The sequence below is a fragment of the Leuciscus leuciscus genome (assembly GCF_965113295.1).
Source record: "Leuciscus leuciscus genome assembly, chromosome: 9".
Lineage (NCBI taxonomy): Eukaryota > Metazoa > Chordata > Actinopteri > Cypriniformes > Leuciscidae > Leuciscus > Leuciscus leuciscus.
Genome location: NC_138733.1, coordinates 33,703,827 through 33,727,759, shown reverse-complemented (window position 1 = coordinate 33,727,759; position 23,933 = coordinate 33,703,827). Strand labels below are relative to the sequence as shown.

At 42.3% G+C, this 23,933-nt stretch overlaps 4 protein-coding genes across 4 annotated transcripts; 1 reads left to right on the top strand and 3 right to left on the bottom strand.

Moving 5' to 3' along the window:
- The first annotated feature begins 7,337 nt into the window (after positions 1–7,337).
- Positions 7,338–9,932, top strand: LOC309506728 (uncharacterized protein). Its single transcript, XM_082180666.1, has 4 exons — positions 7,338–7,576; positions 7,951–8,108; positions 8,194–8,241; positions 8,337–9,932. Exons 1-4 carry the CDS (start codon positions 7,427–7,429, stop codon positions 9,397–9,399), a joined length of 1,419 nt encoding a protein of 472 aa, XP_082036792.1. The 5' UTR covers positions 7,338–7,426; the 3' UTR covers positions 9,400–9,932.
- Positions 9,933–10,288: 356 nt separating this feature from the next.
- Positions 10,289–16,249, bottom strand: LOC309506742 (uncharacterized protein). The gene is made up of 2 exons (XM_082180687.1): positions 16,038–16,249; positions 10,289–11,680 (listed from the first exon to the last, which is right to left on the bottom strand). Exon 2 carries the CDS (start codon positions 11,561–11,563, stop codon positions 10,436–10,438), a length of 1,128 nt encoding a protein of 375 aa, XP_082036813.1. The 5' UTR covers positions 11,564–11,680; positions 16,038–16,249; the 3' UTR covers positions 10,289–10,435.
- LOC309506569 (uncharacterized protein) lies at positions 13,099–15,329 on the bottom strand (the record flags this gene model as incomplete). The annotated part of the gene is made up of 3 exons (XM_082180412.1): positions 13,099–14,345; positions 14,489–14,771; positions 14,893–15,329. 3 exons carry the CDS (start codon positions 15,327–15,329, stop codon positions 13,686–13,688), a joined length of 1,380 nt encoding a protein of 459 aa, XP_082036538.1. The 3' UTR covers positions 13,099–13,685.
- A 4,765-nt stretch (positions 16,250–21,014) lies between the features above and the next one.
- LOC309506568 (uncharacterized protein) lies at positions 21,015–22,785 on the bottom strand (the record flags this gene model as incomplete). The annotated part of the gene is made up of 3 exons (XM_082180411.1): positions 22,350–22,785; positions 21,700–22,013; positions 21,015–21,131 (listed from the first exon to the last, which is right to left on the bottom strand). The coding sequence occupies exons 1-3, from the start codon at positions 22,675–22,677 to the stop codon at positions 21,015–21,017; spliced, it is 759 nt and encodes a 252-aa protein (XP_082036537.1). The 5' UTR covers positions 22,678–22,785.
- Between the last annotated feature and the right edge of the window lie 1,148 nt (positions 22,786–23,933).

Genomic DNA, 23,933 nt, shown 5'->3' with positions numbered 1-23,933 from the left:
GTAAATGCAGGATGAGCGTGCAGCAATCTGTTAAAGTTGCTGGTACAATATTCAGAACATGCACTTTAAGGCAAACAGCAGCCCAGGCAAAACAGCAGCCAGTGGGTGAGCGCTATGCGACTGAAGACGATCTCCAGCTGAATCAGCCCGGTTCCTGTTTATAGAAAATTGCAGTTAACCCCAAATAATACAAAAATAAATCCTACACCATTTAGCCTACAAGCAGTCAAGCAGTGTTTGTGTCAACCCGAAGGAGGCAGCTCAAAGCGTGCAAACAGCACAGGTAACTATCGGTAAGATCCGCTTTTGAATGCGTCTACGAGCGTAGATCTACGAGCGTTCAATACATAGTAAACATAACGGCACCTGATAACAGTGGAATAAGTGCAGAGACAGTAAAGCCGCTACCTTACCTGTAGCACAGCAGAGCAACACACGGAGTGAGCGACCCGGAAGTATGGCGCACTTCCGTCACTGAGCAAGAGGGCAGTCAGAAGGACTACTACCAATATTTATAGGGGGGCCCTCAGCTGTGCCAGGCCAATGCGCCCCTCCTTTCCTGTCTGCCTGTACTGTCGCTTCAGGGTCTTCAACTCCTGTCTGATGTTATGGATTCTTACCTCACGTTGGTTCTTTGAGTGAGATTCTTTGGAGCCTCCTTCATTCATCTCTTCACCGAACCGTTCAGATGCGATGCTGATGATGATCGTTGTCATGGCATGCAGTTTCCTGTCGACATCTCCCCTGCTGGTGGTCTCCAGAATCTGGTTAACATCGATGTCAAACTGGTTCCACAGTGAGGTCATGTTAGCTACTGACATTGACATTTGACATTTATTCATTTAGCTGACGCTTTTATTCAAAGCGACTTACAATTGCTATATATGTCAGAGGTCGCACGCCTCTGGAGCAACTAGGGGTTAAGTGTCTTGCTCAGGGACACATTGGTGTCTCACAGTGGATTCGAACCCGGGTCTCTCACACCAAAGGCATGTGTCTTATCCATTGCGCCACTACCACCCCTAAGCTACTGGCCACTTGATCCACCTCCTCTCAGACTTAATGCTAGAGGGAGTCATTTGCAACACTTGGAGGTTCCGGGCACTGTGGGGTGACTCCGGGCCTGGCTCCTCCTGCGTCTCGCCAGATTGCACACCTGTGCGTTGTGTTGGTCCTGTCCCCACCAGACACTTCATCCTCCTTTGGTGGATCTTTAGGCCTCGCTTGTTCTTACAGATTTTGACACATGTACTGCTTGCTCGTAGTCGTTTGTCCTTTGCCTTGTTCTGATGCCGTAATATCCGTCCATTTGGGGTGCTCATCTTTCCCCCTTCTCGGGCACCCCTGGGGGTATTTTTCCATTAGGTTTATCGTAGCTTGTTGTGGGAGTCCCCCTCACAGAAGACAAAGATTGGGTTGCCAGCCCATTCTGCCCCGGGTGCCGTCTCTCCGAGCTGTCACCGACTCTCCCATAGTCACCATGCTTTTCGTGGTTGTCAATCAGTCTTTCCTGGTCGTCAATGATTAAATCAGGTTAAAGGCTGTCCAAATACATCTACTGATGCTACTGGACACATCTTCAGTGATGGAAACTCTTAAGGGCACAATGAGAGTCACAATAACAAAAACCAACACAATCTCTTGGCAATATGGAATTGGAATTCATACAAATCTCATTCATATGTATTTGTATGATCTGCTTACACCCCTGTGATGTCTTTTTTTTTTTTTTTTTTTTTTTGATTGCATACAAATTTTCATACATTTCACACCATACAAATTCGTATGAAACCGAATAAAAAAAGTTCCGTATTCCCTTGAGATCGGGTTGATATACAGCAAGTGCACATAGAACCACCAAAATGCAAATTATATTTTGAGTTAACAGAGAGAACAGGAGTTTCAGTGATCTGTGTACACTGAGAGAAAAATAAAAAAAGGTTGGTCACGCTAAATACAAAAATAGATTACCACATTTAAAAACAACCACAACGAAACCAAAACTGCATGATAAGACGGTCAAATGAATAAGTCAACATGCAGTACAGTTCATGTGAAACATAAGGGGACACAGTAGTACTCATGCACTAACTTATTTCCATACTGATTTTCATGAAACAAAAAATCAAACAAGGCTGTCAAACTTGTATACAAGCACTAACAAATACATTTAAATAGGATGTGAAATTGGTAGCAGGCAGTTTTATTGTAATTTTTATGGTCATATTGTCACGGAAATAACAAAAGGATCCAGAAGCAAATGCAATCAATGAGAGTTTATTAAAAGTACAAATATGAAGTCAGGAACATAGTTAGAGACGGTCAGATGTCTCAGGCTGCAGGTGGTAGCAGACAGGCTTTGGCAGGAAGAAACAGACTGCAGTGGGCTGGAGCAGTGCAGATATTAGAGATGGAACGGTTAATACCGGGGCTCCTTGATATTGGTGCTTCGTGACCCTTCAGCTGCAGCTCTGACATGTTGAACTGCACACTTATCAGAGTGCTGCACTCCCCCAACTTATCAGAGTGCTGCACTCCCCCAACGCTTGCTCTCTCGCTGGGTCGCTGTATGTTTCCTTCAGGTGGTGATCAATATCCTCCTGAGAGCAGACCAGCTGGCCGCAGTGGGCTGGAGCAGTGCAGACAGTGGCGGTTCTACATTGAATTACACCCTGGGCGAGACCCCCTTAGAGCGCCCCCCAACATAAGAGTTATACGCACCAATTAATATTGCCCCTTCATTCATGACATGGATACCGTAATCATACAGAGAAAACATAGTTGCATACCTTTATCTTTCGCTCGTTTCTAAATTGGGCACCTGATGGCGTTGACCTTTCTTGTCCATCTCTTATTTGGCACTCAACATCGACAATCAACAGATTTCCCCTGATCCCCCCCATACCAACTGTCACTCACGACGAGTCACGACCAGAAGTCAAGACTAAACCAATTCACCTTGGTGGTGGTGACCAAGTAATCGTTTTGTATTACCTATTTTTATTAGCCATGCAGACAATTCAGAAAAACAATTGAGAGATTATTCGCGGCGCAGATTTATTTATTTTATATTTTATTTTCTGCTCGTGCCGGCGGCGCCGCCCCCCCTAGAAATGCCGCCCCGGGCGATAGCCCGGTTCGCCCGTGCCAAAAACCGCTACTGAGTGCAGATATTAGAGATGGGACGGTTAATACCGTGGCTCCTTGATATTGGTGCTTCGTGACCCCACCTGATGCATAAAAGGGAAATGATTATCCCATCACTTCGAGGGCTATATGTAGGATTCTGTACAATAGTTTTGAGCCAGCTGTAATCTCAACGCCAGACAGGAACTGAACGCACATCACTTCTCTATTGCATTTAATCATGTGGGTTAAACAGCTCACTCAAAATATTTTTCTCAACTATACTTAAGTCAATTATTAATTATGATCACATACGTGTATATTTTATATTATTGATCAATATGTGAATCCGTTGATCAGGCTACACATGACATGAGTTGTGGTCTCATTGGCACAAATGAATTTAGATAAGATTAGATAAGATTAAATAGAACTGTATTGATCCCAGATTGATTCCACTCTTATGTCACAGACTTCTGAAGCTTTGTTTGGTCATGTGCCTTTTCAAACAGTATATCCTCTGCTCCGCGATGATTTGTTAGATACAGTGGAGAAAACAAGTGTGACCAACAGATGTTACTATTGGAGATGTTACAAGGAGCCATTGTGTTAAAAGCTTCAAGTTATGTGCGTACTCAACCCATGAAAGTTACTGGCTCCAGGAGGATGGATTCTGAGAGACTGGTTCTGATTGGGAAAGACCAACAAATTGGGGTCCCCTGTAAGAGACCATGTCCCAACCTCTGACACATCAACCTCCACCACAAACTGACAGGAGGGATCAGGGGCAACAAGAAATGGGTGCTGAAATGAAGCGGCTCTTGAGGTTGGACAATGCATTGGAAGACCACCTGAACACCGTTTTGGTTAGTGGTCGACCGATATATCTGCAAGGCCGATATTTAGCATTTTAAAAATATAGGTATCGGCCAATACGTTTTTGTTTTTTGGAACGGATTTCACCTCATTACACAGTGCCCGTTTCCCTTCGCCCTCAGGTTAAAGGCTATGCAAACACATCTACTGATGCTACTGGACAAATCTTCAGTGATGGAAACTCTTAAGGGCACAATAACAATCACAATAACAAATACCAACACAATCTCTTGGCAATATGGAATTAGAATTCATACAAATCTCATTCATACGTATTTGTATGATCTGCCTACACCCCATTGACAGTTATATTTAGGAGTGGACCTCCATGTTTTTTTTGTTTTTGTTTTTTGCATACAAATTTTCATACATTTCACACCATACATATTCGCACGAAACCGAATAAAAAAAGTTACGTTTTCCCAATTTCCCATGAGATCGGGTTGATATACATACAGCAAATGCAGTGCACATAGAACCACCCAAATGCAAATTATATTTTGAGTTAACAGAGAGAACAGGAGTTTCAGTGATCTGTGTACACTGAGAGAAGAAGAAAAAAAGGTTGGTAATGTTAAATACAAAAATAGATTACCACATTTAAAACCACCTGCAACAAAACCAAAACTGCATGAGAAGACGGTCAAATGAATAAGTCAACATGCAGAACAGTTCATGTGAAACATAAGGGGACACAGTAGTACTCATGCACCAACTTATTTCCATGCTGATTTTCATAAAACAAAAAGTCTAATAAGGCTGTCAAACTTGTATACAAGCACTAACAAATACATTTAAATAGGATGTGAAATTGGTAGCACGCAGTTTTATGGTAATTTTTATGGTCATATTGTCACGGAAATAACAACAGGATCCAGAAGCAAATGCAATCAATGAGAGTTTTATTAAAAGTACAAATATAAAGTCAGGAACATAGTTAGTGTCACATTCACCGTCTTCTTCCTCATCTGTGTGTGCACTACACTTCCCATCATCCTCCTTGGCACACCTGCACCTGCACTCTATCAGCCATCATCACCTGCACTCCCTCGTTAACAAGCCCTATATATTCAGCACTCTCCCTTCACTCCTGGTCTGGTCTCGTCGATACACATCTCTATCATTGACACACAGACTCACCTCTCGTCATCCGGATACTTACCTGCTTTCCCGATCTTCTTCAACCTGGTTCATCTGTCATCTGTCATCATCACCTGCAATAGAGACATTATTATCATTGAGTTAAGTTACCATTGTTTATCTGTTATCAGCATACTCACCATTCTCCACTGGATCCGTTCCATTCTGCAATAAAGCACTTAAAACGTACCTTCTTGTCTGCTTCCTGTACGAAACCTGACAGTTAGAGACGGTCAGATGTCTCAGGCTGCAGGTGGTAGCAGACAGGCTTTGGCAGGAAGAAACAGACTGCAGTGGGCTGGAGCAGTGCAGATATTAGAGATGGGATGGTTAATACTGGGGCTCCTTGATATTGGTGCTTCGTGACCCCACCTGCTGCATAAAAGGGAAATGATTATCCCATCACTTCGAGGGCTATATGTAGGATTCTGTACAATAGTTTTGAGTCAGCTGTAACCTCAACGCCAGACAGGAACTGAATGCACGTCACTTCTCTATTGCATTTAATCATGTGGGTTAAACAGCTCACTCAAAATATTTTTCTCAACTATACTTACGTCAATTATTAATTATGATCACATACGTGTATATTTTATTTTATTGATCAATATGTGAATCCGTTGATCAGGCTACACATGACATGAGTTGTGGTCTCATTGGCACAAATTAATTTAGATAAGATTGGATAAGATTAGATAGAACCGTATTGATCCCAGATTGATTCCACTCTTATGTCACAGACTTCTGAAGCTTTGTTTGGTCATGTGCCTTTTCAAACAGTAGATCCTCTGCTCCGCGATGATTTGTTAGATACAGTGGAGAAAACAAGTGTGACCAACAGATGTTACTAATGCGCATTGTGTTAAAAGCTTCAAGTTATGTGTGTACTCAACCCATGAAAGTTGCTGGCTCCAGGAGGACGGATTCTGAGAGACTGGTTCTGATTGGGAAAGACTAACAGTCGTCCCCAGTAACCGACAAAATTCCTTCCAAAATTTGGAAACAAATTGGGGTCCCCTGTAAGAGACTATGTCCCAACCTCTGACACATCAACCTCCACCACAAACTGACAGGAGGGATCAGGGGCAACAAGAATGGGAGCTGAAATGAAGCGGCTCTTGAGGTTGGACAATGCATTGGAAGACCACCTGAACACCGTTTTGGTTAGTGGTCGACCGATATATCGGCACGGCCGATATTTGGCATTTTAAAAAATATCGGTATCGGCCAATACGTTTTTCTTTTTTGAAACGGACTCCACCTCATTACACGGTGCCCGTTTCCCTTTGGCGCCCTCTAGGGGGAGACCCTCCGAGGAGGGCCGCAGTGCTGCCAGTTTGGTTGTTCCCTGCCGGTTCGCCGCTTCAGGGTGCCAAGGTGTCTGCATTCCCCAACGATCCTCAGAGGAGAGTCGTAGAACAGTCAGTTTGGTTGTTCCCTGCCGGTTCACTGTCTCAGGGCGCCGACGTTGCTGTTCGACCAATACCAGAGGCCAGTCTCGAGAGACTGGTCCCCTTAGCAGATTTTCTGGCAGCGTGGAAACTACTGCAAAATATATCTTGTTGGGTCCTGCTCACAATAGAAGAGGGTTACAGAATTCAGTTCGGTTCTCGTCCGCCTAGATTTCTAGGGGTCCTCCCTACGGTGGTGGACCCTGAGCAGGCTCTGGTTATGGAGCAAGAAGTACAGACTCTTCTGCGAAAGGAGGCTATAGAAAGGGTTCCTTCTCCCAGCAGGGAGTCAGGGGTTTACGTTGACTCCTACGGCGTCATGGCCGTTTTATGGTTCTGCGTCGGGTTGCGTTGCATCGCGGTGCATTTCACCGCCAGAACGCTAGGGGGGTGTGTGGTTTGCGAATCTCTTTGTTAGTTTGTTTTGGTTCTGTGCGCCGGTTCCGCTTTTTCATTTCCGACAATGGCGAGCGAAAGAGAGAGAGTGTTGTTGCAGCTGGAGCTAATTGACGTTGAACAACAAATTATTTTATTGCAAATGTTTAATCGCAGAAGAAAAAGAAGACGTCAGCGAAGCTGGTCTGTACGACCAGTGCACGAAGACAGGGAAAGGATTGGCGAATTTGTTACGGCTGTTCGACCGCTGAGGGACTTGGACGAAGAAATGTCGAAAGGTCGATTTGACGATCTTGCTCATCGTTTAAACCCGTTAATACAGCATCAGAGTACACACGGTATGCCTATTCGCCTTATTCACCTCGAACGTTCCATCGAGCCTGAGGGGTACACTTACCACTTCCGGTAGTTCTCACAACGCGATTTCTCTCAGTGCAATGGCGCCTCACTGCTGTGTTCCCCAATGCACTTCATCACATAGGAAAAAATCGAACAGAGGACAAACGTTTCACCGTTTCCCCAAAGATCAGGGACTACGTCGACAATGGATAATAAACATCAGAAGGGATCCTGGTCGTAATTTTAAGGTAAGTTTTATTATATGTCTGTCTGGTGCTGTGAGGCTGAGCCGTCTCCGTAACTAGCTTGTATCGCTAGCAGCTAGAACTATCACGTTTTAGAAGATAGATTAAATCAGAGAGCCAGGTTGTTGAAATATACAGCCTAGTCCAAAATTAGTAGTATGTTATTAAAATCTAACGTTACCACCACAGATTTACTAGTATAAGCATATTCTGAGTGACCTTGTTTGTATTAGCTTCTAGTCACAAGCTAACCTAGGGAACACATCACATCAGTTTTCCTAGCTAGGAGGAGGATGTACAGGAGTCAGATTGAGTCTGATCAATAAAATTATACATGTAAAAATGTTTATATGATTGCATTTTATTTGCTGATGCAGATGAACACATACACAAAAGTGTGCTCGGAGCATTTCCTCACAGACTGCCTTGTGAAAAGCAAGACTGGCATCACCAAGTTGAAACAGGGAGCTGTTCCAACTGTGTTTGCATGGAGTTCTGTCAGACCAGAGAGGAGGAGTGTTGTTAGAACTGCAAGGTAGTATTTAGATGAATTAAGTTACTAGTTTGTAATGCATTTATTAACTGTGTAGTGACAGTATTTCTCTGTTGATGATTTCCAGTAATGTTTCCACGGATCTCGACGATCGACATGGTGTGAATGTGTTGAGGTACGTAAAATATGTAATTGGTTACATGAATTGAGCATGAGTATCATTGTAAAACACCTAATGTGTCCATCAATATGTTTCTCTTATACTTCCAGTGAAGAGACACCCCCTCCGCACCCAGACCATGAATATGCTGCACTGCCTCCCTCACTTCAAGATCAACTTGAGGAAGCCCGCAAGACCATCGGTGATCAAGAACTTTTAATTTTAGAGCTTCAACAAAAACAGTTTTTGATTTCAAATTTTCAAGGTGACGATAAACAGATTTCATTTTATACAGGGTTCCCAGATTACGATACATTTAAAGCTGTGTTTATGGCCCTGCAACCTACTGCAGAAAATATGGTGGGATGGAGTCAGGCTCAGCGACTTAAACATACAAGTGGGGAGGTACTTCGTCAAGGCTTTAGCGCCTCTAAATTGTCCACTATGGACCAGTTTTTTCTTTTTCTTTGTAGGTTGAGGCAGGGACTTCCTGAGCAGGATCTTGCAACCCGTTTCCATGTATCACAGTCAACAGTAAGCAGGATCTGTGTGACCTGGGTCAATTTTTTGTATTTTATGTTGGGATCACTTCCAGTGTGGCCTTCAAGGAAAACTGTGGATGAACTTATGCCAGATTGTTTTAAATGCACGTTCCCGGCTACTAGAGTTATATTGGATTGCACAGAAATTCATGTACAAAAACCCAGCTCCAAGGTCCTTAACTCAGCGATTTATTCACACTACAAAGGAAACACCACATTTAAGGGCCTAATAGGCATTGCCCCCTCAGGTGAAGTGACTTTTGTCAGTGATTTATATACAGGTTCAATATCTGACAAAGAAATTACCAAAAAATCAGGTATCCTTTCTCTTCTCGAAGAAGGAGATATGGTAATGGCCGATAAAGGCTTTCTCATCAAGGACCTTCTCTCTGAAAGACAGGTCGCCCTTGTAATCCCTCCTTTTTTAGGTCCAAGTGGACACTTCACTGCAGACGAAGTACGAAAGACACAAGCGATAGCAAGACTACGAATTCATGTAGAGCGCGCTATTAGGCGGATTAAAGAGTACCATATTTTTGATAAAGTCTTACCCATGACACTGGTGGGCTCCGTTAACCAACTGTGGGCCGTCTGTGCTCTTTTAACTAATTTTCAAGGTCCTCTCTTTTAAAATTGTAATGTTAATGTAAATATCTACCAATGTTATGTAAATCTCTACAACTGAAATCTTAATATCCACAAATGTATTCAAACCTTGAATAGAAAGTGTTCATCTTTACGAATCTGTACAAAGCCTTAACCATCATTACTGTTCTTATTTATGAATCTATACAAATCCTTAACCATCATTACTGTTCTTATTTATGAATCTATACAAATCCTTAACCATCATTACTGTTCTTATTTATGAATCTATACAAATCCTTAACCATCATTACTGTTCTTATTTATGAATCTATACAAATCCTTAACCATCAGTACTGTTCTTATTTATGAATCTATACAAATCCTTAACCATCATTATTGTTGTTCTTTATGAATCTATACAAATCCTTAACCATCATTATTGTTGTTCTTTATGAATCTATACAAATCCTTAACCATCATTATTGTTGTTCTTTATGAATCTATACTTTGGGGATATTTAATTTAATTTTATCAATCAATAAATTCCTCTTGAAACAAACTTTGTTGTATTATTTTAAATTTAATACTGTGAAGCTGCTTTGATACAATCTGTATTGTGAAAAGCGCTATACAAATATACTTGACTTGACTATACAAATATGTGAACTTGTATTGTTACCATAGCACCTTATCATGGTCAGTGTATCACAGGATCAGTCCCTGTCAGACCTTATAATCACTTCTCATGCTCTTTACTTTTACATACCTGTGAGTGATTTGATTGTTTTACGTGTATGTGTATGTATCTAAAGAATAAAGTACAATTGTATTACACATGGATGATGTCCTTCATAACTTTATAATTTAATATACCGGAACCAGAACAGGTCGGAACATCAGAAAACATTAAAAAAACATTGATAAGCACAATGGTCTAGGTTTGTAAAGGTAACCATGTACATAGAAGTATGGAAAAGGAACCAGAACAGGTCAGAACATTAGAAATTACATTAGGAACAAACCATTTAAAAACATTAACAAAAGAGAACTATATACATAAACAGATTATAGGTGATGTATTACATGATTTTGTTACACAAAGAAGGCAGAAAGTGAGAGAAAAAGAATGTGTCCAATTTACATTTCATGTTCTCCCACTCCTTTGGTTGGAAGTGCACTCGCTCCAAGTGATGGTCATCACTGCACTTCACAAAAAAGTCACACCACTTCAACCCAGTGATGCCCATCTGCCCCATCACTTGAAAATAGTATTCGTGTGTGGTCTTCAGGCTAAGGCTACCATCAGCCTTGCAACGCAAGTACTTGCAATCCCTCACGCTCCCTTTGTTGGGGCACTTGATCTCCAGGAGGCCGTGCGTTGGTGAGGCACTGGGGTCAATCACTTTTCGGTCAGGTGAGGCACCTAGGTGTGGGGCGTGGTGGTTGATGACGAACCCACAGGGGAAGATCTCATAGCCAGTGAGCTCTTGATATTCGGCCGTAGCAACAGGCTCCAGTTCCAAACCTCTCTTCATCACCTTAGTCTGCACTATTTTCTTTTTCAAATTGGCAGCTAATATGTTGTAGTCTGCCACCCTTGAACAAATCCTCTTGAAGGAAGAGGAGGTAAGACGGTTGGCTCGAACTTTATGCCAGGTCTTGCTATGGCTCTGTTCCCTTGTCTCTATCTCCAGCTGTATTGCAACAGCCTGAGTGACCACCAGGCCACCATAGTAGCACGACTCAGTGTCATCCAGGACAGTGTAAAATGAGCATGGCTGTGATGGTAAGGGAAACAGGGGATCATCATTAGCCCTGGAAGACTGTGTTGCGTGGTAAGTAAGCACAGATCCCTTTGGAAGGTCTCCAAAGTCGGTAGAGACAAGAGCAGCAGGCTGTTTTCTGTTCTCCTCCAGCAGCTTGAACATCTGACTCTTGCTTTCTATTTGACTCAGGTTTCGGTGTAGGTTCTCGGCAAAGGCATTTGATGGAAGCGGGAGTGGCACAGGACAGTACAGGTTTGACATCACCCCTTCAGACGAGCGCTGCCTCTTTGGCGGAGGTGCATTGGTCACCGGTGGTTTTAGCTTTGAGACACTCACAGAGCTCACCGTTCTTGGACTGACACCCAGGGCTCTCGATGGAACGTGCCAGGCTTGAGGCAGTGACGTCTTGCTCGTTGTTGGGGGGACAGATGTGTAGCCCATCTTGGCAAAGTGAGCGAGAGTGTAGAGCAGCCCGATGAGATGGTTGCACTGTCCCAAGCCAGCTTTGCAGTTGCACTGCGTCTCCCTTATAAATGGCTGCTCAAGTGACAGCTCCACCTGAAAAGATAATCAAACTTTAGACACTTGACACATCAGAGTTGCTATTAACAAATTATATATATATATATATATATATATATATATATATGTATGTATGTATGTATGTATATATATATATATATATATATATATATATATGTATATATATATATATATATATATATACACACATACACACATATACATACACACACACACACTACCACTCACTCACTCACTCACTCACTCACACACTCACACACTACCACTCACTCACACACACACACAACCACTCTCTCTCACACACACACACACACACACACTACCACTCACACACACTACCACACACACACACACACACACACACACACACACACACACACACACTACCACTCTCTCTCTCACACACACACACACACACACACACACACACACACACACACACACACACACACACACACTACCACTCTCTCTCTCACACACACACACACACACACACACACACACACACAACCACTCTCTCTCTCTCTCACACACACACACACACACACACACACACACTCACACATACACTGAGTGTGCAGTGAATTAGGTACATCTGGCATTTAAATGATCTGCCTTGAAAATATTATAGCTACATGCTGGTAGTGGTAAGTTGTTTACAGCTGTGATACTTGCGAACACAACTTGAAAGATACCTAATATCTTGGACACTCATTGTACAAAAAAGTCAGGGTTGTGGAAAAGCTCATATGAACAGTGAACATTGAACAGTATGGATTCCATATTATGTCCATTTTAAACAGACAAGTGATTTGTAAGCTAATTACATTTTGAAGAACCTTCCTCAACCCTGGATACACTGCTCCAAGAACTGAGCAACTCTTATCTTAACATAAATGTTAATACTTACCTTACCTTATCACTTACCTGATAGTTATAACGTTACTGTCATTACACTATCATTGTAAACAAGCAATAGCAACATGCACCTAGCCCTGTCTGGCTTTGCTAATTTGAAACAAGATAATATTTGAGTAGATATCAATGAGGATTATGTGATATTACATCAACTACAGATAACATGTTAATGAGATAAAATCAACATGTTATTTTCAGTCAGACAGGGAAAGGTACATTGTTGATATAAACTCATAATGAACATTTGTGAACATAATGAACATTTGTGAACATAATGAACATTTGTGAACATAATGAACATTTAGCAAGCTGATTTAACTGTGGCACTGCTCTGCGAACTGAGCAGTTTGTCCACTTAGCACTAGCACCTGTATGTTGTAAGGTGCCTCATTTTTCCGCACCGAGGGAAAAGACCTAGCCCTCACAAATATATGTGATGGGCTCCTATTACAGTTTTTTACAATCGCTATGACAGATTTTTCAATACATTTAACAAGTTTCCTAAACTCTTAACGCACCAACACACCTAAAACACACAATTGGCAAAACGGTTAATTTCATGCTCAAAATCACACATTGTAAACTAAACTCCAAATCTAATTTTCAAAATACAATAATACACTAACACAATATACTATGTCTACCAAAACACTGCAAACATGTTTCAAAATCAAATAATTATTCAAAACACTAACACATGTTCTCTTCCAACAGGAACATTTAGTCAATCATAACACAATGACAAAAAGAACACTATCATCAGCTGAAATTACAGAAACTGCATTATTTTATGTGACAGGTCTGCCCTTATACAATGGACAGTACAGTTTATTGTATTGATCAGAGATTGTGTTTTGCACTGTAGTTTCTTTTGAAGCCTCTCTACATTTTTGTTTTGTTGGGTTTAGTAAATGCATGCATTTTGTCACAAAAAATGAATGACCATCTCAGAGTAGCTTTATAGAATGTACAGTTACAGTTCTAAAAAAAAGACAGAGACAGAATTGCTGCAGTAAAGACTTTATTTGCAAAAGGACATTACTGCAAGATATACAAACAGAAAAAGCACCGGAATAATAATAAAAAAAAACAAAGTAAACTTCTAATCTGCCCGGTCTTCTGCATTTGGCCACATGTTCTCATCCACATCACACCTGATATCTTCTCTGGCAAGGCATCGTGGGAAGAATCTTTTTGCATGCCTTATCCACCCCTGGCAGTGTTCAGCTGTGATGTCTTGGCATGCAGCATCCATTGCATCCAGGAGGGACATTTGGTCATGTGGGCGATGGTCAAAAACCTTCCATCTCCAGGATGAGAAAAACTCCTCAATGGGGTTGAGGAAAGGGGAGTAAGGAGCAAGGAAAAGGGACACCATCCTAGGATGGGCGTCAAACCATGCTGTGACTGCACGGGAATGGTGGAATGCCACATTGTCCCATGTGATCACGTATATTGGCAAGTGGTCTCCCACCTGTCCCCTTTCTACCTCTGGCACCAATCTTTCGTGCAGGTCTTCTAAAAATAGGAGAAGGCGGTCGGTGTTGTAGGGGCCAATCTCACATTTATGCAGGAGTGCACCATTGTTGGAGATTGCGGCACACATGGTGATGTTGGCTCCTCTCTGGCCCGGCACGGTAACTGTGGCCCTTTTGCCAATTATGTTTCTCCCACGGCGACGCCTTTTCGCCAAGTTGAAGCCAGCCTCGTCAACATAGATAATTTCATGTGGGACTTGATTGGCCTCCAACTCCATGACTCTCTGAAAGTAATTAGACACAGTGTATGTACATGCTGTGCTGTACTGTATATCTACTGTATGTCCTAATGTACTCCAGGTTTATAGAGTAGTTTACTGCAAAACACACTGTATAGTACAGTAATGACTGTATTGCATAACCTTACCTGGACGTATTGGTGACGGAGTTCTTTGATGCGCTCACTGTTCCTTTCAAAAGGAACTTTGTATAGTTGTTTCATTCGGACTCTGTGTTTAGCTAGAGTCCGAGAAATGGATGTTATGCTGATTGCTGCAATGTTCCCAAAGACAAGGTTGTCCTCTACAACTCTGGACTGAATGTCCTTCAGTTTTATTTCATTGTCAGCAATCACCATGTTGACAATAGCAAGTTCCTGTTCTTCATTCAGGAGCTTTCCTCTGCCCCCTGAGGGAGGTAGACGTTGAATCCTTAGAGGAACAAAATACAGTTACATATTAGAGACCGGAGGCATACAGTCACTCTAATACTGTAAATGGTAATATTACAGTATTTACAGTACACTTTGCTGTAGGAGAAGCAATATCCTACCTGTTGGTTTCTCTGAAAATACGGACAATGGATGCCACTGTGTCCCGGCTGAGATTTGGTTGTACTCGTTCACCAGCCTCTCTATATGATAGCCCATGGTTTATGACATGGTCAATGATAGTTGCTCTTATTTGATCAGTTACCCTAGCTCTGGTCCTTCTTTGAGCGCCACCACGTATTCTAACTCCTCTCCCTCTCCCTCGCCCCACTCCTCTGTCTCGTCCTTGTCCTCGCCCCACTCCTCTCCCTTGTCCTTGCCCCACTCCTCTCCCTGGTCCTTGTCCTTGCCCTTGCCCCACTCCTCTCCCTTGCCCTTGTCCTTGCCCCACTCCTCTCCCTTGCCCTTGTCCTTGCCCCACTCCTCTCCCTTGCCCTTGTCCTTGCCCCACTCCTCTCCCTTGTCCTGGTACTCGTCTTCCTCTCCCTCTTGCAGGCATTCTTTCTTTCTTTCTTTCTTTCTTTCTTTCTTTCTTTCTTTGTGTTGCTCTATATTGTTTCTTTTCCACACAAGATCAGCCCAAAGAGTCCTCTTTTAGAACATATGATCATGTGATTGAAAGAACCTCAACACCTGAGTGTGCTTCCTAGATGGGAATCAGCTGTGATTTATATATTTGCATAACTTCAATAAGCTGTTTCTCATTAGCAATGGAATAAAATACAGGGAATATATTTGTGTTTCAATTCACAATATGAACAGCTGTTTACCTTGACTTTAGCCTGTAAGGTTAGGTTTAGAACATGGTGTTATCTGTTCTGACATAGAGTGTTAAATCATTGGTAAATTTGGCAGTAAAAATCCATTGTTTTGGTCTTGTTTGAGCTTGTGTGTAAAAGAAGTTCAAGCATTTTAAATTTGTGTTAATTGTATGCATTTTGTGTTAAAGCAACAAGAAATGTGTTAATAGTATAGCTTACACAGGCGGATGTAGTGCTAACTGTGTTAAGAGTTTTGGAAAATTGTTAAAAGTATTGAAAAATCTGTCATAGCAATCGTAAAAAACTGTAACTGTCGATTAAAGACATGTTAAGTGTTAAATAAAATCTAACATAGTTCACAGAGTCAACAACTCCATATCACGGCTAAGCTAGCAGAAACTGAGGTAAATTAGTTTTAGTTAAGTTTTAGTTAAATTAGTACATACCTTCAATGTCGTGGATAAAACCTTCGATCCAGTTACTGTATCCCTTAATTAATACAGCCCGGGGGATGTTGCAGTCGGTATTGGCCCACTGCTCCACATTTTGTATAGTTAATTCGGGCAGACAGGAAAGATTGGTGGTCCACACTGGAGTTTCCATTGCTGGTGCGTATGCGTCGGAGTCAAACTTCCGGGTTTGTGTACCCCTCAACAGCGTTCGAGTTTTCAAAATGGCCGCCAAGTGAATAAGGCGAATTGACCTCGCTCAGAGACTGGCAGTGACTTTGAAGATTTTATCTTCAGGTGCAAACTAACAGATCACCGGGTTGGGCTACAAAATGGGTGCGACCACGGTGTCCCGCATAGTATCGAGGTCTGCAAAGTGCTGTGGACTGCGCTGCAGCCCGAATTTTTGCCCTGCCCTTCAACCAGCCAGTGGGAAGCTATTGCTTCAGATTTTTGGCGACTTTAGAACTTCCCAAACTGCGTTGGAAGCCTCGACGGGAAACATGTTAACGTCAAGGCACCACCAAACGCAGGGAGTGACTATTTTAATTACAAGGGGAATCACTCCATTGTTCTCATGGCAACCTGTGATGCCAGGTATCGGTTCACGATGGTGGACGTGGGAGGATATGGACGGGAAAGCGATGGTGGCGTTTTCAAAGCGAGTCGATTTGGGTCGATGCTGCTGGACCACCAGTTGAATCTGCCCCAACCAGCTGAACTGCCTGGGACCAGAGTCCAAATCCCCCACGTTATCGTTGCTGATGCTGCCTTCCCCCTACACTGCAATCTCATGTGTCCCTTTCCAGGTATGTAAATGAAATTAATTAAAATATAGTAGGCCTACATTGTGTCTTCATAACGTGTTTGTTATGCCTATGATTGTGGTACAGTGATTAATACTCTGTGTTTTCTGAAACAGGGCGGAACATGACCAGGGACAAGGAAATATACAATTACCGCCACTCCAGAGCAAGGCGGGTGATTGAAAATGCCTTTGGCATCATGGCTGCACGGTGGAAAATTCTGGGAAGACCAATTGAGTTCCATCCAGACAAAGCTGTGAGTGTCGTTAAAGCGTGTGTTGTCCTGCACAACTACCTCACCTACACAGACGAAGTGAACACCCCAGAGAGCCGATATGTACCACCACATTTTCCAGACTGTGACTCTGAAGGGACTGTGCAGCCTGGAGAGTGGCGAAGAATGGTGGCATACGACACAAACTTTGTCCCCATAGAACCAACACGGATGTCCAGGGCCCGTTCCACCCGAGCTGCCATAGCTGTTCGGAATGACTTGAAGGCTTTTTTTCAGTCTCCACATGGAACTGTGCCATGGCAGGATAATGTAGTGTCCTGTGGCAGACTTGGTTAATTACTGTACGTATATCCATGATGTAACCGTGAAAATTGTATTGTAAATAAACAACAAACTTTTTTTCAAAACAAACATTGATTTATTGATTGATTGATTGATTTGATTGAAGTTTATTTTGAGCAAAAAACCAAAAAGAAAAGAATATATAAATATATACATATATATTAACACAATAAAAAAACCAAAAAAAAACCAACAACACAGTATATCACCCATATACATACATATGCATATGCATATATTTGTGTGGGCTTTATACAATAATTGAGCAGTATAAAAATCAACTAGATCAAAAAGTTTTAAAATTTTAGATTGCAGAAATAATATGTTTGTGTGATCAAAATATCCCACCTTGTGTATAATTCTAACTGCTCGTTTCTGGAGTAAGAAGTTAACTTTTGTAGTGAACTTCTATAATTATTGCCCCAAATTTCTATACAATAAGTTAAATAGGGCAAAACCAGTGAACAATACAATATATATAGTGCATTATATTCCAAGACATTTAACTTTATTAATTATAGAAATACTTTTAGATACTTTACCTTGTATGTATCTGATGTGTGGTTTCCAGCTTAATTTACTATCAATAGTTATTCCCAAGAATTTAATTTCTGACACTATTTCTATTCTAATGCAACACCATCAATACTTAAAGCTGCCGTCGGCAACATTTTTTTGATCATATTCAGTGTAATCAACACTATAATCCGACAGAACAACATAAATAAGGTGGTTTTAGAAAAAAAACCCGAGCTTCTAACTCCACCTGGAGCGTGTTATTTGTTTAGCAAAAATCCAGCGCTCCCGCTTCATCAGGTCCAATCAGCGCAGGGGGGTGTGAGATCTGACTGTCAATCACAGGTCGTGCACACGCCACAGATCCCCCCTCACTCGCGCACGTTAATATCACATGCACACGCCACGCCTGAAGTTCGCCTGGAGATTGCATGAAGCGTGATGGCGGAGAGAAAATCTACTAACAAGCTTCCAATTCCTCGATTATTGCTATCTATGGATAGATTAGCCAGGGCAGCCTACCTCCGAGTCCATGGTGTTGATAGATGCTGAAGAAACGGACGCGTTCACAGAAAATCAGGTACACACGCACAGTGACGCACTGACGAGCATGACCTCGATGGGAGGGTGCTCGCTGGTAGTGGGGAGGGGCATGAGAGTTGTAAACATTCAAAATTTTGGCTAATCGACCCAATCTGCCAGACTTGCCGACGGCAGCTTTAATAATATTTCTGCGTTTTCTTTATAATTACCAAACATCATTACCTTCGTTTTATTTAAATTCAAAGATAATTTATTAATATCCATCCATATTTTTAGTTTTACTAATTCTTTATTTACTATCTTTATAAGTGTATTATAATTATCAGTACGAGGGTGCAAATGTTCAGTCTCATACAACATCTTGTGAACACTTGAAGGCTTTGAAGGTAACCGTGAACATTGTATTGTAAATAAACAACAAACTTTTTTTCAAAACAAACGTTGATTTATTAATGTGCAATGAGTAAAAAAGTGCCAAGAACAAAGGGCAAAGGTTTAAGTTCAATAAAAAATATAAGAGTAATAGGTACAAGAAACACACAATATAAAACACAATATAAGTTAACCGTAATATAAAACATTATATAAGAAAATTACCTATTTACAAATATTTACATATGACTAATTTTATTTCACGGTAACGATATATTTCACGATATAGTTATATATTTATATAGTTATTCTCGAAAAATCGACAAAAAGGGCTTTGTATAATAAATAAACCCAAATACTTTAGAAATGAAAAGTACTTCACTTTGTTTGAATTTTATTTTTATTTTCTTTGGTAAACTGTTTTTAATAGCTAAATATAGTAAACAAAACACTCATCAACTTTTAGATTAACTGCCCGAACTGATTGATATTAAATACAACTCAAACTTTAAATAAAGTGTTGCTGAATAATTTTTCAATCTCATGTTATTGCTTTAATTCATCAATCAGTTTATAATATCTGAATATTTTTTATTGAACTATTCTATTCATAATAAATTAGTTACTTCCTTTTAATTTGTTAGTATATTAGTAAATACTAGTTATGTTTAAATGTTTTCCCGGTACATTATTTGCAATGTCTGCTTATACTGCGTTTTAAAGGGCTTGTTTTGCTCTTTTTGTGATATCTGCCAACCTGTCACCTAAAGCTTTAATCAAGAGAGTTTTATAAGTGTTAAGTTCATCAAGTTCATAAGTGACTAGGAGAACAGCAGTATGAAAACCGAACAGCAGCTACTGTTAGTGTTGACTAAGTAGAGTAAATTATACACACCTTGTAACTGCGTCATTATTTTACCATAGCCCGGTGAACACCGACACACCGCGCTCCCTCACGCGCGCGTCTTTTGCATCAGTAAAATGCGATCGGTTTATTTGAGTCACTATCACGCATTGAATCAAAGGAAGATTTAATCAGCTGGTTCAGTGGCCAATTGTTTGGAGTTAGAAACATATAACTCGCGCTGCATATTTAGTAATTTTGCCTCAGATACAAGATTATACATTCGCTTTAACAAGCAGGTTGTTCATTACCACGGCAACCGCTCGCATGTCATGCTGAATGCGATTTTCGTGTTTAAAAAGTAACTATACATAAGAAACACTTAAGGCCAATTTATACTTCTGCGTCGGGTGCGCGTAGAAGGTACGGCGTAGCATACGCATTGACGTGTACCATACGTCGTACCCTTCGCCGTACCCTGACGCGCACCTCCTCAAAAATGTAACTACTCGTCGCGGCGACGCGGACCGCAAGATCTGTGATTGGTCGGCTGGATAGCATCGCGTTTCCTCCTACGCATTTCCGGAATGATCTTCTGCACTCTGCACCGCCCGCCCGCCATTTTTAAATTCCGAAGATCAGTGAAGAGCCATGGAAATAGACCAAGTGACAGAGAGATTGCTTGAAGAAGTGCGGAAATACAGCCATCTGTATGACTCCTTCAGTCACCATTGCTCGTAGAAACCTAAACTCAAAATAGCCGCGAGGAATGTAAACACAGTGGAACTGGAACATTAAAACCCACCCGCGCCAACTAGCGTTTCGGCGGTGTAACTGCAGAGCAACACAGACATTCGCAGAAGTATAAATGCTCACGACGGCGTCGCCTACGTGCGTAGCCTACGACGTACACTACGGCGTACACTCGACGCAGAAGTATAAATTGGCCTTTAGATTGATATATGAACTGTTGTTGTTAAGTAAGCTTCATGCTTTCCCTGTTGCGATCGTGCACTCCTCTGAACTGTAGCCTACGGGTGCCGCACTGCTCTAGTTGACTGCTGCGCCTTCCCGAAAATATCACGTTAACAACAACCCTTTAGAAAACGTAATTCCTTTGTAAATCTTGATCTGCTTTCTCCATGTTTCTTTGACAAATCTCAGTGTCTCCGTCGCACGCTGCACATGAGTTAACCACGCACACTTATTTACATGTCGCGGTATCACGTAATAAAAAAATCTGTTACGGTTGACATTTTCTACCGCGGTAACGATACCGTCATACCGCCCAGCCCTAAGTACGAGGATGCAAATGTTCAGTCTTGCTCTCTGCTCTCATACAACATCTTGTGAACATTAAACATAACATCATCCCTGCGGCCCTCTGGCACTCTTCGCAGCAGATCAGCCACTGTCTGGCCAAATCGGCTACACTAGAGTTCTCAACGGGCCTGAAAATTACAACCCGACCCAACCCGTCCCGTGGCTTTTAAAGCCTGGACCCGATGTAACCCGACACATCAACATGAATTATCTGGCCGAACTCGGCCCGCGGCCCGACGCCGCGTCGGAATTTTTTTTTTCTCATACACGTATTATCATGACCAGCAGACGCGAATTCAAATCAACCTTTAATGTTCACGCCTTTTAACAATACAAACAACTGAAACAATAAACTTTAAATATATAAATAGGCTGTAGTAGCGACGGTGAATTCACCTGCGGCAAGTTTACTTTTCACCAACTCCATCTTCTTCTCCAGGCTAAAGGCGTGCACGCAGCGGCGTCAGGTCTGCCCCCGCCCCTCTCCATGATGCACGTTGCACGCAGCAGCCGGACTTTCTTTACGGTGAACAGCAGCGATGATTAATAAATGTTTTTTTTTTTTTACCGAGCGGAAAAGATTAAGCTCGAGGTCCGACCCGACCCGAGTCATTTGCTTATATTTTCGACCCGAACCCGGCCCGAACCCGCGGGTCCCGTCGGGTTTGTCGGGCCGACCCGACCCATTGAGAACTCTAGGCTACACTCGTCGCTGGTGTCCTGCACCAGCTTTTCTTGAAGGTCCATGCGGCGTTCGTCCAGCTGCGTCATCTGCTTTATCAGCCAGTCATCCTGGTTCCTCTTCCGTTTAGACCCCACTCTGGACACAGGTGACTCGGCAAGGATTGAAGATGGTGGGCTACACATAGCAGGCACAGGTGGTGGTTGAGTAGACAAAGAGAATGGCCGTACAGGTGAGGTTGGTGGCTGGGGGGACACAGAGGATGACTCAGAAGATGAAGTGGATGGCATGAAGATGGTGAGGTCTGTTCCTGTTAAAGACAGAGCAGATTAGATTAGATTAGATTCAACTTTGTCATTGTGCAGAGTACAGGTACAAAGACAACGATGATTGGTTGGTTGGTCTTTGTCTGTGCAGGTAATTACAGTGTGGTCTATGCAGTCTGATTTACGACCAGAGGTCTGGTATAAGATATGGAATTAGCAGCGCCATGAAACCAGCCAAGCAAAACAACATTTTCAGCATGTTATGTTAAATTTTGTTTGCACAGATGTTACAGACTATTCATGACGACATGCATTCGGACAACCTGATAGCATTGTTAGCTAGCTAGCTTAGTAGCACACACAAAAAGTGGTACAACAACGAACTTTTACCTTAGGTTTGAAATTCGACTCGGTTTCCCGGTGCTTGACATGGGGTGCCAGCCAGGACAGAAAATGGTAAAATGCAGGCACCTTTTTGCTGCCTGGATCACCGCTTCTTGGCTGGCGCTTTTTGCGGAGACAAACAAATTTTTCCTGCAGGTTTTTCCACCGCTTCATGCAGTCGGTGACGTCCAAGCCAACATTTTGGGCAATCTCTTTCCATGAGTTGTTTGCCATCTGGCAGTCTTTGTAGTGCGCTGAAGAGGAATTGTACAGATGGTCGTACTTTCGTACTTCCTCGATCAAACGTTCCTCAACTTGATCCATCGTTGAAACAAACAGTGCAGTGGTCACTTTAAAAATGGCGGTATAGCGGGAGGGGGAAACCGGAAAAGCTACACTCCGGAAATGATGTATAATCTGACCAATCACAGCCCTTGCTCTACGTTGACTTTACTAGCTCCAGCTTCACCGTCACCACCTTTTTTAAAATAATTGTTTAGAAAATCTCCCAGGCCTCTATTTTCTTCTTCTCTTCTTCTCTTTTCCTTCCTTTTCTGAGCACCGGACTTGTGCTGACCGGATATTTTGAGCGTCCTGAACTTCAAATCAAATGACAACATCAAATTTTGATCAGTGGCCAAACCATTTTTGTGTTGGGGGTGGGGGGGTTCTTGGCCACTATTTCAAGGACACTTAGGAAGAATACAAATAAAAAGCTTTTATGTAACTCAAATATTACATATTTTTTCCACAAATAGGCCTATTTTTTATTTATTTTTATCCATAATTTAATGAGGGCCCAGTTCTGTACTTGGTAGCTGTGGATGCACATTCTAAGTGGCCTGAGGTGCATATCATGGACAGCACCACTGCAAGCATGACCATTCAAGTGCTCAGGGGCCTTTTTAGTCGCTATGGCATTCCACACATCCTTTTGAGTGACAACGGACCTCAATTCTGTGCTGAAGAATTCAGTGCATTCCTGAAGTCCAATTGAGTCACATCCGCTCAGCGCCATACCATCCTGCCACCAATGGCTTGGCCGAACGGTTTGTGCAGACGTTCAAACATGCCTTAAAACGGTCCAAAGGCACAGCACGTGTGCGTCAGAGACTTGATACGTTTCTACTGACATACCGAAACACCCCTCATGCAACAATGAAAGAAACGCCGGCTATGTTGTTCCTCGGACGCAGGCTGCGCTCTCGACTGGATTGCCTGAAACCCAGTGTTGCTGGAGCAGTACACAGGTCACAGGATGCCCAACAACAACGGCACCAACGTCACTCTATGGCCAGACAGTTTGATGTTGGGGAGCCAGTCCTTGTGTGTGATTATAGGAAAGGGGAGGAAAAGTGGGCACAAGGTGTTGTTATGGAAAAGACAGGACCGGTGTCATACAAGGTAAATGTGGGATCACCAGGGTGTGGGAAATGTGGGATCACCAAATGTGGGAAATGCCATGTGGACCAGATGCTGACACGCGCGGATCCAGAGCCTCAGCAGACTGCAGTGAACCTTCCTGTAAGCCCACAGGTGTTCTCAGAGTGATAGTTGCACCACACTGCACCTTAATACAC

What these genes read in the sequence shown, in the direction of transcription:
- LOC309506742 (XM_082180687.1), bottom strand. Translation starts at nt 11,563, where the DNA reads ATGGGCTACACATCTGTCCCCCCAACAACGAGCAAGACGTCACTGCCT.
- LOC309506728 (XM_082180666.1), top strand. Translation starts at nt 7,427, where the DNA reads ATGGCGCCTCACTGCTGTGTTCCCCAATGCACTTCATCACATAGGAAA. An exon ending in ATCCTGGTCGTAATTTTAAG is followed by an intron (nt 7,577 to 7,950) that starts GTAAGTTTTATT and finishes TTGCTGATGCAG; the next exon opens with ATGAACACATACACAAAAGT. An exon ending in CATGGTGTGAATGTGTTGAG is followed by an intron (nt 8,242 to 8,336) that starts GTACGTAAAATA and finishes TTATACTTCCAG; the next exon opens with TGAAGAGACACCCCCTCCGC.